The sequence below is a fragment of the Bombus vosnesenskii genome, unplaced genomic scaffold (genome assembly GCF_011952255.1).
Source record: "Bombus vosnesenskii isolate JDL3184/JDL3185 unplaced genomic scaffold, Bvos_JDL3184-5_v1.1 scf7180000013285, whole genome shotgun sequence".
Lineage (NCBI taxonomy): Eukaryota > Metazoa > Arthropoda > Insecta > Hymenoptera > Apidae > Bombus > Bombus vosnesenskii.
Genome location: NW_022882938.1, coordinates 1,383,893 through 1,403,360, shown reverse-complemented (window position 1 = coordinate 1,403,360; position 19,468 = coordinate 1,383,893). Strand labels below are relative to the sequence as shown.

The 19,468-nt window shown below is 34.5% G+C and overlaps 1 protein-coding gene across 3 annotated transcripts in view; it reads left to right on the top strand.

Annotated features, from left to right (window-relative positions):
- Positions 1-12,454, top strand: part of LOC117232120 (prolyl 4-hydroxylase subunit alpha-1) — a 222,372-nt gene extending 209,918 nt beyond the window's left edge. For 2 of the 3 annotated variants that reach the window (XM_033491286.1, XM_033491285.1), the window contains 8 exons: positions 1,121-1,443; positions 7,852-8,019; positions 9,654-9,826; positions 10,242-10,508; positions 10,660-10,884; positions 10,980-11,045; positions 11,183-11,348; positions 12,084-12,178. In XM_033491286.1, the coding sequence (XP_033347177.1) occupies positions 1,121-1,443; positions 7,852-8,019; positions 9,654-9,826; positions 10,242-10,508; positions 10,660-10,884; positions 10,980-11,045; positions 11,183-11,348; positions 12,084-12,178 (1,483 nt within the window). Of the gene's footprint in view, positions 1-1,120; positions 1,444-7,851; positions 8,020-9,653; positions 9,827-10,241; positions 10,509-10,659; positions 10,885-10,979; positions 11,046-11,182; positions 11,349-12,083 lie in introns of all 3 variants that reach the window. The other variant, XM_033491284.1, reaches the window with a different exon arrangement.
- The last annotated feature ends 7,014 nt before the right edge of the window (positions 12,455-19,468 follow it).

The window sequence follows — 19,468 nt, the reverse complement described above, 5'->3', positions numbered from 1 at the left end:
AAAAAAGAAAATGACGAACGTACCTCTTGAATCACAGGAAACATCTGCTGAATCACGATAAAACAGCGTCTGGTATAGCAGAGAAAAAATAAAGGAACATAGCAACCCCTTTGCTGTGAGAGATTAAATTAAAAAGCGTCCACGACGCCGTTTCGCTGGATTCCTTGCGGTGCAGATTGAATTTCCTAAATTCATTAAAGGGTAATCACCGGAAACCGGCAGAAATCAGCGTTTCCTCGTTTGTACAGTTGCGGGTGCGTTAACTAAGTATCGCAGCGGAACCTTGACTTTATTACCCTTCCATCGTTACGGAACACTGTAAAAGATTTCAAGTATTTCGTATGAGTAGAGAAGCGAATGAAATTGTTTCTTATGGAAACTAGATGAGACCAGTTAAATACTGAAAATTGAAGTATTTGCAAGAATAAGAAGGTGATTTGGATATTTAAACCGTATTGATTGAAAGAGAAGGCAAAGTCTCTCAGAAAGCAAATCGATCGACTCCATTTTTAGAAATCTTTATAACATAATCATGTGAATACATGATTAGAGCCAGAATTCTCGAAGAAGCAAATTATTTAATTTCATATTATTATGTTCATTTCGTGATAGGAAAATGAAACAAATAATCGTAAATTCCACAATTTACACAATTATGTAAACATGTATTCTTTCTGCTTCTTCATTTACAGGATTAATTATTATAACCTTTCAGCAGTTCATATATCTGTTTTACACGCTGAGTATAAAATTCTCGTTACTTAGATCCAGATGAAAACCATGAAAACATCTATCGAGATACAAAGCTCTTTCCTCTATCCGAAAGAAATATACCAAGGGCGTATTAAGTTAAAAAAACAATCAAAGCAAGTTTTAACAAACCTACCTACACTGTGTCAAAAAAAAGAAGAGAAAAAAAGACAAACTTCTATATTCCTAACTAAATCCAAGAAACTCCATAAAACTAAAAGAAACCTACTGCAAAGACTATACCATAGAGTATAAAGAATTGTGGAAACTTTTACCAATTTATTCACGTTTCGAGACTTTTCGTTCAAAGTATGACAACGAAAATGAAACAGAACGTTCTACGAGGTGAAATATTTGATCGTTGTTGCAGAAACGTGGAGGATTACGCGAGAGAACACGAGGAGGCTTCGAGGAACATTCAGCAGTACCTGTCGAATCCGATCAACGCTTATTTGCTGGTGAAAAGACTGACCACCGATTGGAAGCGGGTCGAGGAGCTGATTACCCAGGACGTGGGCAAGTCGTTTGTCGCGAATATCACCAACTCACGGAGCGACCTTAAATTCCCAACTGACGAGGACCTTAATGGCGCCGCTGTCGCTTTGATGAGGCTACAGGACACGTATAAACTGGAGACTGCACAGGTCGCCAGGGGCGTGTTGAATGGGGTCCAGTACAGCACCGGATTAAGTGGTTCGTATATACGTGCCTCTTCTTTCGTTTTTTGCTTGCCTTTACTGATCATTTTCTGTTTATTTTACCACTTAGATGAGAATTTTACTTCCTGGTTCTTTTTTGATTTGAACCTCTTTGGCTTTTCGTTGATAGGGAGCGCTTTTATAGTTATCGTTCTTCTTCGGAGGAAAATTTTCTTGTTCGAGTTACGTTGGTAGAAAGATATGGTTTTTCATATTATTTGGATTAACAGGTTCAAACTCAAGTGATACAATCTACGCTTCTATCTGACGGCGTGGGTCATCGACGGGTCACATCTTGTTTTTATCATCAAACACCCTTCGATGATCCACGTCATTTGTGTTTCAAATTTTAACTCAAAAAAATGTAATTTGAATTTAAAAAGCGTATGAAAAAGCGCGTTAAAAGTTTCACTTTTGATTTCATTTTGTAGCTTCCGTTCATTGAAAAGTTCTTTCCTTTGCTTTTCTTCCATGAAGTGCAAGGTTGATCAGCTTTTCTTCCGTAAAGAGCTTTCTCTTTTGCGTTCTTCCCCGACAAAGATTTGCTATTTATGACTTTTCTTTGATTCAGACCTCTTATATGTTTGGTTCTTCATCGTTAAAGAATTTATTTTTGGATTTGCATCGATAGTAGGAAGATTCTATTCTTTGGGTGAATTTTATTCTTCGCGTTTTTGTCAATAGAAAGTTCCTCTTTCCGGCCTTCCTTCGACGAACAGCTTTTATGTTTAATTTTACTTCAGCAAAGAATTCTGTTTTTGAATTCCTACTGATAAGGAATTTTTCTTGTTGCTCTTACGTGGACTAAAAGTTTTTCTTCTACACAGAACAACGTTTAATTTGACGAACGAAGAATTTTCCCTTTGCGTTTACGATTATACAAAGTCAAATTTTCTTAGTATTAATATTAAAAAGAATTTAATTGCCATCAAAGAATCTCATAATACAGAGACATCTGTTCTGCCATATATTTCGTAAAACTTTTTATCGCTCCCATACTGCAAGCCGATAAAGCTTTCAGAGAATGTTGCCTGGGTTAACTTAGTCTAGTGTTTTCTCAAAACACGCGTACAGGTAAACACATTTGCGAGGCCTAATTTCGCCGGTAAGCTTCTGTTCGCGAGAGCTAACATCCAGGGAAACAAGACTTTAATGAATAACCAGCAACCGACGTACTTTTTATTTCTCTTCTTTTTTCTTTTCGCGAATTTAGGTTCGCGCTTCGGAACGAACCGAGTTTTCACGACGACGCTACTTTTATTGCTTTCACCGGCGGAATTTCACGTTGTAAACGAAGATTCCCTCTCCCTTGGTACGTACCTCGGCTAAAACGTTCCCTCGTTTATTTCAAATCGCGCTTCTAAGCAACCGCTTTTTCAAAAACTTTTCCTATATTCTATACAAGGCGGGAAAACTTTAACCGATCTTCCATTCGCTTCCGTGAAAGCAAATGGTTTCCTCCGCTGAGCCGAGAGGAAGCATCGAGTTTTTTTTCCCACGTTCGTCCGAATGGATTTTTCGAACAATAAGGTACGATTTCGCGATGAAAATGTTGTGATAATAAGGAAAAGATAGAAAAGAAAGAAGCTTGGGAAACGAAGCGTCAAGGCGAGAGCTTTTTCGGCCAACTGATAACGTCAAACTTGAAGTGTTCGGTATTTTTTAGGAAAGATATTTCTGAGATATCGAGAGGAAACGTTTTAAAGATGATAGTTATTCAAAGATGGATATATAGAGGGATGAACGTGTAAGTAGAAACACTTTGTTTCCAGAACTCACGTGAAATATGTAGTGTTTATTTCTAAATCGATATCATTAATATCAATGGACTAAAATATTCGCAAAGATATATCTTAAGTGTCTGATCAAAACATAATTCCCATTATTACAAAATCTCTGGACAAAATTTTACGGTGAAAGAATTAAAAGAATTGGAAAAATATATACTGCTACTGAAAAAGTACAAATTAACTTCTGTATTTTATGATAAAAATCTCTACTAAATGTTTACTTTTAAAAAGTCTTTTCTACGTCAGTGCGTTCTACGTTCGATACCGACGAACTTTCGTTGGAAATGTTTTTGTCTTAAATTATCCGAATTACGTATGCTATATTACATTCAAATACATTAAAAGCTAATAGATGGTACTTCCACCGCCACAAATCAAAAAACTTCCACTCCGATAAAAACCAGTCTATTCCACGACAATAAAATCCACGAAAGATTAGGCATTACGAGGTAAATGATTCATTAGGAGGTACCACTCCTCGTTATCGCATTAGCCAGCGGACAGAAGAGGGACGAAAGAAAAAGGGAGGAAAGAAAAAAGAGGACGCGATGGAGAACTTGCTCTCCCTTCTTTTCACGGTGAATTATTTATTCGGATCGGACAGCAGAGCAAAACGTAGCGAATCGAGGTGAATATTGGCGCACGATGTTACCTGTACTTAGCGATCCCCGACATGAATAATTTACGCGATTTCTTTCATCAACGCCGTGTCCCTTTTTCCAAAGCGGCTCCATCCCTACGATTTCGCCTCGATGGTGCCACGATAATTCGCAGTTTCTGTTGTCGCCGCCATTTTTCTCTCTTTTTTTCCTTTTCTCTACCCTGTTCTATTTTTTTCTTTCCTTTGCCTTACTCTTTCTTTTGGCCGGTAGAAGCTAGCGCTTTTTACCGCGACAGGGAAACGATTTTTCCACCGACACGAACCACGGATCGTTTCCGTGCATCATTTAAACGCTACCATGGGGAATTCGATGAATATTGAATGGCTAATGGGGAATGATCTACTCCCTGTAGGTTTGGAATATTTTTTTTTTTTTTTTTACCTTTCTTCGCCGACAATCTTCTTCCTTCTTCTCTCTTTTTCGGAGAATGCGAGTTAAAAAGAGTTGGAAAGTAAAAGAATACCGTTTCGTGAAGCGAGAGAATAACTGTGAGTGGAAAAATTAATCTTCTCAAGAATATGGAAAATCTTTTTTTTATCAATTATTCTGATGTTTTGCTAGAGAGAGCGCCGTAATATATTAAAGTTGAAGATCAGTTTTCTCGAAGACAAATACATTTATTGTTTGATTAGTTAATGTTATGTTAAAGTACAACATGGAATGTGGCAAAGTTAATTAACACCAAAGTGTTCTGTAGGTTATCTTCAATTTAATTGTGTTTTTTATCGTCAAAAGTTTCTTAAGATTCATACTAAAGCTACTTTTAAAGCAGTAAAAGTCTTTTTGTTTATCAAAACTGAAGCAACGTTGAGATAGAAAACAAAGAGGAACCAGTAGGACTAAAACTAAAAGCTCGTCAATGAAATGTCGCCCAAAAATATTTACACCGCTGTATGTAAATATCAATGTTTTAAGAACCTATAAAGTTCAACATTATATTCACGAATCCGCATACACCATTACGAATTTCACGAGATCCGAAATATGGCCCAAAAATATTTATTAACCCAGACGATGCTAAACCAACACAATTAGCCGCTGTTAACAAACCACGATGAATTAGCAACAACATTACCAACGGAATACGGTTTACAAAGCCACGTTATTAAAATATTGTTCAATTTAATCAAGTATCGCGCGGATCTAAGCTTCATCGCCTTCGTAGCTAATTGAAATTCCATTTAATTAGCTGTACACAGCGGACTAAATTAAATTAAGATAAATTTAATCCGAATAGCCCGGTGAAAGCTCATACGGGCGAGAAACAACGCGAGACTTCTGCGTTCCACCCGCCAATCGTTCCAAGCTTCTGATTAAATTATAAAACGAATAATCTCTCTCCTCCTCCATTGTTTTACGCGATCGCGTAAACGATTGCAGGAAAAGCTATTCGTGATCTACCGCGTTTACGATACCATTTCGAACCTCGTTATAGCCGCGTAAAACTCCGCGTATCTCTTTTATTTTCATCACAGAGCTTGCACCAGCTGAATAAACCGTTTTATTTACCAATCCACTGGAACTTCCCGCGGATAAATTCGCGATGTAACCGCGAGAAACTTCGCAATCTGCACCGACTATCGAGAAATTAATTAACGAAGCAAGTTCTTCGCGGTGAAGGTGGTAAAGAAAGGGAGAGGGACGAGTTTTCCGCTGTTTGGCAGCGTTTGGAATACGTAATGGAGAAAGTTTGTCAGATCGTTCGACTCGAAAAATGTCAAAGTTAGAAAGAAGATTCGTTTTCTCAGCTTCAACTTCCAGATTTTTCATAGGCGATAATCGTACGCTATTATTAGGAATGTGATATGAATCAATCGGTATTTTTCTACCTATATTGTTCCAAATTAATCTTCTGTTATTGGTTTCAATGCCATACATCAATTCAAATGTTCATTTCTAATTTGAAAAGGAATATCGTTTCTTAATTCTTTTATTTTTAATCGTTACGAAAAGTGTCTCTCTTTTACAGACACGTCTTTTACAACGATGAATCTTTGCATAAACATGAAACCTAATCTGTCGAACGTTGTGATCTTTATTTTGATAGAACAAAATGGATCATACGTAATTCGATAAAATAACATGAAAAGGAAAATGTTGTGCATCCATTATTTCCTTATAAAACGAAAGAAACTTTTCTGACCTAATATTTTAGTTTTGTCAAACCTGATTTCATTTGTCGTTTAGTCTACAATATGCACAGTTTCTGGTCTTTACCGGTTGTCTCATTTAGTAAATTTGGCGACGTCTGGTGTTTAATAATCTCTTTCTTTCTTTTTTTTGGAGGGAGGGGCGACATTCTACACCAGCTATCGAGAAATTAATTAACGAAGCAAGTTTTTTGTGGAGAAGGTAGCAAAGAAAAGAACAGAATCAGGCGAAAGGTGAAGTTTTTTTTACTGTTTGGCGCCGTTTGGAATACATAAACGGGACGACAGAGAATTCGACGAAGGAAGTTCGCGAGGTCGTTCGATTCAAAAAATGTTAAAGTTAAAGGAAAGATTGTTTTTTTCAGCTTTAACTTTCAGATTTTTCATCGCGCGCTGTTATTACGAATGTAATTATGATAATAGAATCATGAATTATACAGGGTTGGGCTTTAGAGTCCTCAAGACAATCAGAAAACGGAATGATTCTGGATCTGCAGTAGAAATAAGTCGAAATCGTGGAAATAAATTCTCTTTCTTCGTTCGCCGGTGTTTTGTTTTTTGGAACAGTGCCACTTGGAAATTCTGTCGACCTCGTGAATTTTCCGCGACGGTGAAATTGAAAAACGTAGATGGACGAGGAACGAATATATTTTTGGTCGTACAGACGATGTCCCGAGTTTTTTCATACAAATTTTTCATACGGATAGAAGAAAATTTTATGTACATATGAAAGTGAAGCTAAAATGTCGTGTGACGAAAAACCGTAAACACTTTATTTTAAAAAGTTATATTAAATATATACAACGGATCGATATACACAACCGCGATATTGGTTCAATATGGATTTTATTCTAGGTTAGCATCTCTTAACCAGTTATTTGTTTTTCACGAGTATACTCGTCATGAAGAAATGGCAATATTTTGTGTTACGACGAGCTCTGCTAGTAATAAAATTAAAAAATAAAACAGTCATTTCATTACAACTTCATTCTATATTGTAACAGCCACACATACGCTGTGCTTGACGAGTATACTCGTCGTTGCTTACTTTTTGCGACACATTTTAGGTGCACACTTTTCAAATAGATCGCAACAGCTAACTGGTTAATTTGTGACACTCCGGAGACAGCGAATTCTTCACAGTGTGACGCTCACATACATAAATTATTATTTTATTATTGGAATAAAAAATCTTTAATAGGAATGTATTTATTTATTTATATTAAATCTCGTCCCTTCAAATTTGAAGATTATCGATGAACAATTGATGAGTGTTTTAAATATACATATTTGAAGTACATCAGGGATTTAAATTTTCAACTACGTCTTAGGGATCCGCGACAACAAAAAAACTATTTAAAAGAATCTGTAATAAATAAAATATAAAGAACTGCTGTTCCAGGTTGAAGTTTTAAGAGCAATAATATATTTCGCTTACAAGTTTTTAACAAAGCATTTACGGAATTTAACAATTTTGCTACAGAGCATATTAATTTTATTTTTAACTATAAAAGATTGGCAAAGTTTGTAGAGAAAAATCTGAGACACTCTGTATAAAAAGTTTCATTCTTTAAGGGTTTTACTTTTACCTTTTATTACTTTAAGAGAAGTTTATACTGTTTCATAGGTTAGTAGAGATTTCTCTTCTTCTTTGACAATAATTTTTCAATCGTCAGAACAGAAAAAATGAAATATTCCTTCTTCAAGATCTTCATTGTTTCAAACATAAAAAGTGTTAAGATTCAAAGAGGGAAGTTTAATAAATTAATTAATTTGTTTTAATCCTTTTCCCTTCTTGCAGCTAGCGACTGTTTCGAACTTGGGAGACAATCTTATCACAATCGTGATTACTATCACACCGTACTTTGGATGCAAGAAGCCATGAATCGTCTTCAAGAGGAACAAAACGCTACCACAACTTCGAAACCAGACATATTAGAATATTTGGCATTCTCAACTTACATGCAAGGTATGTACACCAACAAAAACAACTTCATTATCGTAGTTATTAATCATGATTACAACTACAACTACCAACAACTAAAGTATATTTCTTGTACCAAAGAGATGAAATTAAAGATACATGAAAAAATACATAATGCAAGGAGAAAAATAAATTCCGAATCAATATATTTTTCAGAAAAATGGTTCCAAAAATTTATCGTAAAATTCCTGCGAAAAATTATGAATTGATCGTGTTAATTACTGTAGTAGTTCTAACGTTAAACTTTAGCGAAAGATACATCAGAGAAATTTTGTCATAATTTCACATTTTTAATCTTCGTAATAATATAATTAGTATTACGTAACGAAAGAAAAAATTGCATAGCCGGCTTGAAACAACATTTGAAGAATGGCATGCTTATTTTATTATTCATCAAACAAATTAAAGCAACAATTACTCGCGGTTTTCAGTCCACGCGTGACGAAAGATTTGCGAGCAGGAAACTGAGAGAAAAATTGTTGTGACCTCATAAAAGTCGCGCGTTATAAATTAGGAACTAAATTACACGTGTATCCGCCACATTATTCCACAGTTACAAACTTTGCAAACCGTCCGCCGGTTTATTCGTATAATTTTGTTCAACTTATAGATTCGAATCGCATTTCAAAACCTAACATTAAAAAGTACCAAGAATAACATGCAATAATAATGAAGGAAAATTAGATGATAAATGTAATTGTGTCAAGTCGCTCATGACTATAGTAATCAATGTAACTATGAATCTTAAATAAAAAGAAAGAGATCAAATAATTTAATTATATATTTTTTATTAGTCTATTCTTTTATCATTTTGTTATTTTTTATCTAATTACGTTTTCATCCCTACGAATTTTTAATAATATATTTTGCAACGCAATTTCGTTCGTGTCACGCTACGATGGAATTTACATAACATTCGACTAATCAAATAATTTCAGAATTGAAACTTAAAAATTAAAAATTCCAACGACAGAGTTAAACGAACCGTGGAATTATCACAGTTGTTTGAAATATCGGGAAGGGTCTGTAACGAAGGAACGAAGAGGCCAATAAGCCCGTGTCAATAAGCGTGCTCGTTTGCGTTCGAAGTTCCCAGGGTGAATTTAATGCCCGTGAAATCAATTTCAAACAGCGACCGCGGGAAAAGGTATTTGAAAGAAGCCTGAGGAGGAATTTAATTGACGTTAAAATTTTCCATCATGAATGGCCAACTTTCAGCCGGTTAGTTTGTTTAAAGCTTCGTTAAAACTTCGTCGGATGTATCATGCCAGGTATTTGAAATACCGACATTAACCCTTTCTACCGTGAAATCGTTGAATTAACTTAACGTCGGCCTTACGGAAGAATTTAACACTCAGTTAATCATAGATGACGATAAGAGTTTTACTTGATTCTGAAGTAGTACATATTTAATTTTAATTTATATTTTTACGTGCACACATAAGCTTTATAACATAGGTATAGTTAAAAACTTTTACATCTTTTTATCCATCTACGTTATTCGCTATTCTGTTTTTATATTTTCTCTATAAACGGAGAAGCGGGACGAATATATATGTTACCAATACACAGCGTACAATTTTACTTACGAATCATTATTATGAGTTCACTGTGCGTAGGAAACGTGGCACGAGCTTTAAGTATGACGAACGAGCTCCTGGAGTTGGTGCCTACTCACGAACGTGCTCTGGGCAATCGAGCTTACTATCAAAAGGAAATCCAAAGCAAAGCTAACCAGTCGAAGAAGAAACGTGGCGAAGATGGCCAAGATGACACTGCCGTCCCTGCTCAGGTAAGATAATGACACTGTATGAATTACAATAGATTAGAACTTCAGAGTATATTCTATTTAGCACAATTTCGTTGTAACAGTTCTGCCCGTGATGATTTCTATAGTACTTCTGTTTTATGTCTATTGATAAGAAGACATGTTGAGAAAAAATGATAAAACTTAAGGGAGGAATGTAAAAATAAATTGATAGTAAATGAAATGATGTTTAGATGTTTAATCGCAGTGAAGATATTTAGGATACTCACATAAAACACCGTGTATAACAAAATCATATTCAAGAACTACCATCAGATTATTTTCAATTTTTTTCAATAATCGATATTTCTAGTCAGCTATGCTATGTCAAATTTCTAATTATGCGTATACTTATGCCTATTACAAATATGAAATATAATTGCTCGTTCCTACATTCCAGCATTTCACAGTCGCGGAGGAAAAAATGAAAACCTGGGAAGAAATGACAGAAAGGGAACGCTACGAAATGCTATGCCGTGGAGAGGTGTCGATCCCCCCGGAAATACAGAAGAACCTCGTGTGTCGTTACGTCGATCGCGGAATTCCGTTTTTGAAAATTGCGCCATTCAAGGAAGAGGAGGCCTATCTGGACCCGAGGATAGTCGTCTATCATAACGTGATATACGATGAGGAAATCGAGACGATTAAAAGAATGGCGCAACCTAGGGTAACGTATAGTATAACAAACATTGTGAACCCCTGTGAATTTTTCTAAAGATGTGATCTGAGGATATCTTAGATTTTTCATCGATCAATGCTTATAAATCTTTTTACAGAGGACGTATAATGTTCACTTGTCTTTTTATTTTACATTACAGTTCAAACGTGCTACGGTGCAGAACTATAAAACTGGTGCCTTAGAGATAGCGAATTATAGGATTAGTAAAAGTGCATGGCTTCAGGAGCACGAACATGAACATGTGGCTGCTGTCAGCAGACGCGTCGAGCATATGACGAGTATGACTGTCGACACGGCAGAGGAATTGCAAGTGGTTAATTACGGTATCGGTGGCCACTACGAACCACACTTTGATTTTGCGCGAGTGAGTAGAAACTTTAAGCTAATATAATTTATTTAATAAACTGAATTAGCGACCACGGAAAATAACCAATTCTAATTTAAATTACTTGTATTTAGAAAGAGGAAACAAATGCGTTCAAAAGTCTGGGAACAGGAAATCGCATTGCTACAGTTTTATATTACGTACGTATTTCATTTCTCACATACTATCAGATGTTTTAATTGTATGAAATAAGCCTTGTTCTAATATACCAATAATAATACATTTTTAGAATATAATAAAATATACTAATATACTAATTTATTATTAACTATTTCAGATGAGCGATGTGGAGCAAGGTGGTGGTACAGTTTTTACGGCAATCAACATCTCCCTATGGCCAAAAAAAGGCAGTGCAGCCTTCTGGTATAATCTTAAACCAAACGGCGAGGGAGATTTCAAAACAAGACATGCTGCTTGTCCTGTTCTTACTGGTTCTAAATGGGGTATGTGAAGTATCAATGCTAATTACTGTTCAACTATAGAGAAAATCAGTAACAGCAAGAAAGTGTGAAACAAGTTGTTTTGTAACTTTGAATAGTTGTAAATATGTGAATATGTAACTCTTTGATTTAATACAATATACAGTAAGATATAATATTCTGCTACAAAAGTCAGTGATATATACATTTGCTGCTTTTAGACAGAATATAGTAAACATAACAAATAGAAGCAATTTTCAGATAGCTGAATCTGTAAGAAGTTATATCTATTTACCACAAATTTTAAACTATCTTTCCAATAGTTTGACAATAATTGACACGTTTTTAGTTCTTTAAATCATTTAAACATTTTATCTATATACGCATCTTATAGTTTTATCGATAGACTGTGGATTTTTATATCTTCATAGGAAATTTAAAGATGTAAAAATGTACAGAATACATGTAATGTAAAGAAATATATAAAATGTCCAAAGTATAATATTTGTTGGTGAAACAAATCTTCAATTGTATTTCATTTCTTCAATTGTTTTCACAGTATGTACCTGCAGTCTATTTATGTCAATACGATACTTCAAAAATTGCATACAGAATATTCTATCTTATTCGATCTAAGATTATTTAAATTGTCAAATCTTGAAAGTATATTTTATATAACTCTTAATTAAGTGAATGACAAAATCATGAACGTGTTAAAATCCCACAAATTAAATAATGTTACCAATATAATATTTTTAGTGGCAAACAAATGGCTTCACGAAAGAGGTCAAGAATTCCTGAGGCCGTGCACCCTTGAAAACCAAACAGCCGATGAAGCTGATGTTAGGCACTGAATCATCAACCTAACTCTGGATCACCACTATTGAAAATGAACAAAAAGAAAAATAGACACGTGTCTAAATCTCCAATTGACCGCTCAAATGCAAAGGACTTGAAGAACATCTGTGTCGTAAACAGTGTGTTTAATATTGAACAAAAACAAAAGACATTGTTTTATTTGTCGCGAAATTAATCTGCTAAATATGAACAGCGTTCTTTTTTTCAAGGACAAAAGACGAAACATGCTTTTAAACGATTAGAATCTCAACAAGGAAACTGTCAGCGTTAAAGTAACTAAGTTACTTTGCATTTAAAGTAACTAAGAAGATATCTCTGTTTTTTTTTTTTTTTATCAGTCTTATTAGAAATATTAAAACATTGTACAGATTAAAATAACCAGAACATTTTTTTCCAAGCAAAAAATTCGTTCGTTGCAATCTAGAATTAATATTTTATCTCTAGACCCTAGAATTTTTACAGAAACATGCTGCATTTAGGCGATAGGGTACATTAGAATAACAAGCAATAACGAGTTGCACGTTTGAGCCAGTTATTAGGTTTTTCCCTTAAAGAAAAGAAGAAATAAGGATTCTTGTGATCATGTACAAAAGAATATATATTGTGTGTACAGAGCACAAGACTTCGAAACATTCTCGTCGCATTTATTAATATAACTAAAGTGTAAGAATGTAAAATGTGGAATCGAGTATTCCTGTGTTCATCAGAGTATTCTAATGAAATCTTTAATCGCATCGTTCCTTCTACAACACGTTTCACCCTCTTAATTGGGTCTTTCTTGTAAATAGTAGTAATATAATCGAGAAACACGTCGACAATTTCTTAGATCCATTCGTCTTGTATACGAATCACTTGTAAAAAAGGAAAATGATGAGAATAAAAGAAGGAAGAGAAAATGACAAATGAAGAAAGAATATTAGTTTATCGACGGAGAAACATATCTGGAGAGATATGTTTATACCGTGATATCGACCTTAACAATTAAGACGTTATTCCGCGATCTTTGGTGTACGGCATCGTCGAACGAAACGTAATTTATCGAAATTATCAAAGTATAATAGACATGTCTATAAATTAAGTAATCGAACCGTATCTTACCTTGCATACAACCACCGTCTTCTACATCTCTCCTGTCATCTGCGATCATAATCCTTGTCCGTGTAAAATCTAACATTAAGTTCTTCGATTTAGCATTAATTTTCATTTTTTTACATAATAATCACTCGTAAGTGCGCAGGCGAACCATTGGAATTATTTCACGTATAACATTATATAAACAACACAAAATTCCCGATTTATACGAACAAAACCGTCGACAATTAATCTCTTGCGCACTTTTTTCTTAACTTAAACTTATATATTTTAACGTTTTGTAACTCTAACACAAAAGAAATTTTGAAATCGAAATCTGTATGCAAAAAAATGCGCTATGATCACTACTGAACATTCGTCTTATGGAAATTTAATGAATATTTGAAAAGAAAGAATCATTCTTCACGTAGAATCACTAATAATGTTATATACAGACATTGTATATGGAACTAATGTTTGCAAATGTAAATTTTCGCCGATTTCTTAATTTTACGCAGCACGAAAGTTTAGACACAGCGCGGCGAAAGTTCAAACTGTAATAACAAGGATATTTCGTGCAGAAGCAAGCTAGATAACATGGCTGACAGAATACGAATGCTGATTGGTCCGTTCATTACCTGCAATAGCTATGAGCCAACCAGATTAATACATTCGCTGGAGCTTGATGCGCGATTGGTTCAATGTTTGAAATATCTCAAAGTAATTCGAACTACGATCCTCGTCGCAGTGTAAAATTGTTATTGCGTAAAATTATTATTGTATGTAATAATATTAGCATCAGTTATTTTATTATTTTACTTTATTATTGATTAATGCATTGTGAAATTACCAAATAAGAAGATAAGGAGTGGAATTCGATGCAACCGCGGCACATTCATCATTGGTTAGGAAGAAAGGAATATTGACGTAAATTATGAACACGTGAGTTATTATACTATGTAAATAATCCGTTTTAAATGAATTGTTTCGATGTCGATTTTCGGATTGAAATAACACCATCGATTTACGTTTGGATCAAGCGAAGTTGTTACGATTCATTGTTATCGCACTTAGTATATATTGTTAGATCGAACGAGCTGATGCAGCTCATTTCATATAGCGATTATATACAGTGTAACGCAATCACTGTAACGTAATTCCTAAGTAACGTATACAGTTTGTAAGTTCGTTTATAACGTTCGTTACTTCATTCTAATGATAAGCTATAAAATTATGTCACGCAATAAACATTCGCAAACCCCGAATTCGTGATACTGAATGATTACTCTAAATCCCCGATATATAAGATTTCAATAACTAAATAATTTTCTGATTTTACGTTTCACAATTTCATTTCATAATTAAGTTACATTGCTTACATAAAAATTGTGCAGGATATTTACATATATGTAAATTTTCCCTGTAGGATATATATATCTTTTACTAACAATACATATTTTATTTTAATTAATGGTTCATATTAAAGTATAGTATCATATAAAAACCTTATTTTCTTATCAAACAGTACATATAATTTCTTAAAATCTACAATATACATACAAATCATTATATTATATCTTACCATCAATTATCAATTAAAAGAACCTATAAATGAATGAACTATAACAAGCCCATAATATAAACTATAAAAAATGTAAAATATAACAAGTCCATCCTTAGAATCTTTAGAACCTAAAGCTGGTATTTCTTACAAAACTGGAATAGTGAAATTAAATAGTTATTGAATGACTGTATTGAATAATATAGAAGTTACTTGGATCGAAAATACGAAATTTTGAATAAACTACATGTAGGTAAAGTTTCATTTGAAAAAAGCATTTCATATGCACTAATCTCGGAATATAACAATACACTTTCATTTGGCGAAAATCTCAATAAATCACAAATCTGTACCCATACTCACAAAACAAGTCCATAATATTATCACCAAGATTTTTAATCTCATATAACAATCTTTTCCCTTTATCAACCTTTATCCCTTTTCCGAGCACGACGTAAGTAAGAACAAGACCTCGTTATTTCGACCAGTTATCCAGCGCGCCGCTCGTCAACCGGAAACGCTCGTTGCCGAATCGAGCGCGAGAGTGCTCTTGCTCATTTAGGTCGTTCGGTGTTTAGTTGATCGGTAAATTCACAACGCGAACTCTGACATTCACTATCCGGTGGCACGATCACGGCCGATTGTTCGCGAAATTGACGCCACTTTCTAAAGGAAATGACGGGATAAATGGCGTTCCTAATCGGTGATCTCCGTCATCTATTGGTAGACTCGCGAGGTCATCCTTTTCAGACCATCCGCCATAGTATTCTAATTCATATGTAGATCGCAATTTCCCACCGAAATCGTGTTACGTACACTACCACACTACCCTGTATAAGTATTCCGACAGCTAACGCAATTCAACCTTGTTTAATATTTTTATTATATTTTCAACGTTACAACGAAAGAACGATTCTCTATCGATAAGTTTCTACGTCAATCTTACCATAAAACTAGGACCAAATGCTTCTAGACAGAAACATGGAATATACCTGCATCATTCAAGTTCCTTGTTTATCCATAATAGATAGTCGACTCTTGATAAAATCTATATAAACTTTTAGAACTTGATTAAAAGCACGTACATATTTAAATCATTTCAAGAGCCTAACGTTGATCGTAAACGTTAAAGTTACTTAACTCATATGTCTTTGCAGGGCCAGCTTTTATCCTTCAATCGCGTCTTTTTTTTCTTTATTCCGATTAATGTTAACATTATTTTTACTAACATCAAACAACTGTATAATATGGTTGTGTGAGATACGATCAAAGGCTAAAATTAGACTGAAAAGGTTCATTCGGGAAACATTTTATACTATACATTATATACGTATATTTAAATTAGTTTGTAAGTGTGGGAATACTTATGAACGATGGTGTAAGCCAATGTCCCTCTTTCTCCTACTGGGCCGAATCCTATCGGTTGGAGAGAGACGAAACTCGACACCCACGGAATAGTGCTCTGCATCGATCCGATGTATATGTGTCTCTTTCCCTCCAATGGACACTAACTTCGTCGTTCTCGAGCAATCTATATTTTCTTGCCCTCCTACGCTGTCCTCCCTTTATCTCCACGCCGTTCCTCGCTTTATCAGACCAGCTACCGCTCTTTCCTGTCCCGATGCTTCTTGCTTCTCTAGCCTTTGCCCCGTATCGCCCCTTATCCATCTTTTCAAGTTGCCACAGGGGCTTCGATTGGGGTTTCTTTTTCTGATTAATCTGCGGCCAAATGAAAAAAGATGTTTGAATGGAGAGATTAAAAGAAATTCTTATTAGAAGATATCCATACTTTATTATATCAAATGTAAGTTGGTAGCCGACAGTAATTGCGAACTAAAGGAATTACATATTATAGTTTCATTTATTTCTTTTTTGAATTAAATCCCTATAATGTTGCCGAATTTAAGTAGAAATTACGTAACTCTGAGTTATCCTTTTTATGTCCTATCGTATAACGTGCAACATGTTACCAATATCGCAGATGTTTAATGATTAGGTTATACGAAGAAAAATTAATCTTAACCCAGACAGTCAAACTAAATTTTCTTGTTTGCATCGCATTCTACTAGTCAAGAGGACTATTTGTCAAAGAAATCATGTGTTGCAATTGAATCACCTTGTGTTTCCTATTCTCAAATATTCCTCAAATTCTTACTCTTCTCAACCAGGTCGTAACAAACTGCAATTTTATTTTTATAACCATAAGGAAATTCAGTTACAGAAAGTTAAGAAAATGTTTTTTCATCTTGCAATAACTGCAAGTGTTGGACGAAACTTGCAAACCATTGTGCCACACGATTACATTTCCTACACTCCGTAAGAAATTTCCCGAGTTTCAAACTTACCTATTCGCTTTCTTACTGCGCCTCTTTTATTTACATCCGCCAACGCGTTTCTTCGAGCATTCTTTTTCCACCCTACCTTTTTTCTCCCATTCTCGACTTGTGCGAGCTAAAATTGCAACACACGTTCGAGTCGACTCGATCAAGAGCATCGAATAAAAACTTCTATAAAGTAGACGTTTCTTTATGAAAACTTTATGCTGGAAGTTTATGCCTACCATCATGGGCATCTCCGTTCCTGGAAAGGCAGCAACGACGAAAATGGATAAAGGTTTTATCTCGATAAAAAAAGTAATTATTTTTATGAATGTGTGATATTAAATATCAAATGAAAAGTGTATTGCGTAACAGGTTACGCGATCGATGTTATGAAACATTTTCAGCTTATTTGATATCAAATATACGCGTTAATTCTCAGTATAATTGACCAATGTGGGCGTAGAACAAAGCTGGATTCCTGAAACTAACTAGCTTTCGTAACATGTATGTAACTAGGATTTCGAACACTAATCTCTTTTTTATCTTTTAAATATGTTTGATACCTTTTGATATAGAGAGAATATAATTGTTAATTATTATTTATAATTCTTATAAACTGCCCAAGGAATTTGGATTCAATTAAATGGTTCGTTCTTTTGTGACAAATTTGGTTTAAACAGTTATTTACTCTGCCTAGATTAAATTTCAGTTGCTAACTGATAGTAAATGATAGATAGATGGATAGATTTATTATAGAAAATACAAAAGATTCAAAATTCTAAGAAAATCTTTAACATACAGTTGAAGGAAGAAATCACACATAGTAATAACAATTGTTCTATATTTTACTGGAATTTAGATATTTTTTAATGTAAGAAAAGTATGATTAGGTTAAAAATGACTTTTCTTATAATGAATAACCAGCAGGATTAAATTCTTAAAAAATAAAACCAAAAACAAAATTAATAAAGAAATTGCCAAACGTTAAGTTATATTAAACTTTCGAACTATAAATATTTGTATGCCGTAAACAATCGTTCTTCGGCTCGCTAACACTTTGAGCCTCGATACTCAAACTTGTTCAAAATAGCATTTGGAACAACATCGTTTTATGGAAATTCCACTCTGAAGATTTAAACACTGTTATATAGTTAGTGATGCATAGAGTTCGTCGAAGTAAATGGGATGGAAGATACATTGTAAATGGGGTCAGATGCGACCTGGGAGTTACTTATTAAATTTTTAATTATTCGTTTGCGATTCCGGCATAATTTTCGCTAATATAATTACGGAGAACAAGTATACTACCTGTAAACACCAGCTGCGTTTCTAAAGTTTCTATATTTAAATTTTCCCACAAATTCTTTCGAACCTTACAGATATTATTATCATATACATATATTACCCTATAGAATCAGACATCAAATATCTTCATAATATTCTTTATTAGAAACTTATGGCGAAGTCTCGACATTCAATACCACTTTTGTTTCAATGAATATTATTGTACACGAGCTGTTTCTCAACTGCCAAATCAATTCACACTAATCACATTCACATGTTCCGCTCTTAAATACGTTCGTTAAATATAATTTCATACATTGCTTCTGTAATTTCACATTTCTGTATACCAGGGCCCAATTGGTCCGTCTTTCTTCCGTATTTTTCAATACATAAATGTACGATAATCATATAAAAGACTTAACGTGACAAAAGAATAATAGTCGCACATTTCTTGGATAAAAATGTATTAATTTTATAATTAAAATGTTATACTTATATTACGCGATATATTAGAAAGCTACAGGGGAAAGCACGATAAAATATATTTTCTACCAAGCCCAGTCATTTCAAATTGAAATCCTTTTAATCGACCTTTAATCATCAACAAAACCTGTACATGTCAAGCAACACGGTGATCGATTCATCGGTGCAAGCTGACGCTGAACTTGATCTCGTTTCGATCCGGTAGGTCAAAGTTTAAAGCTAGGTTCGAAAAGCTGGGAGTCTCGCGTTATCTGACAAACGCAGACCAATGCTCACCCCGTATTAAGGGATCGAACTGAGGCGAGTGCATCCGTGATAATGGTTGCCTGAAGGGCCTCCACCTCCTCCAATTTCATCGTGGCACGCCGTCGAAAACGCTGCTCAATATTTCGGGTTAATGGGCGGAGGAACACGGAGGAACGATCCGTTCATTGTTCCTGCTATCGTTTAACGAGAGAACGGCGGAAGAGGAAACAGCTTTATGGAAAATACATTAATACGGTTTCGCGTTTGATACTTGGATAACGTGATACTGAGAAATACAACTTCATGAAGCGAGAGAATTG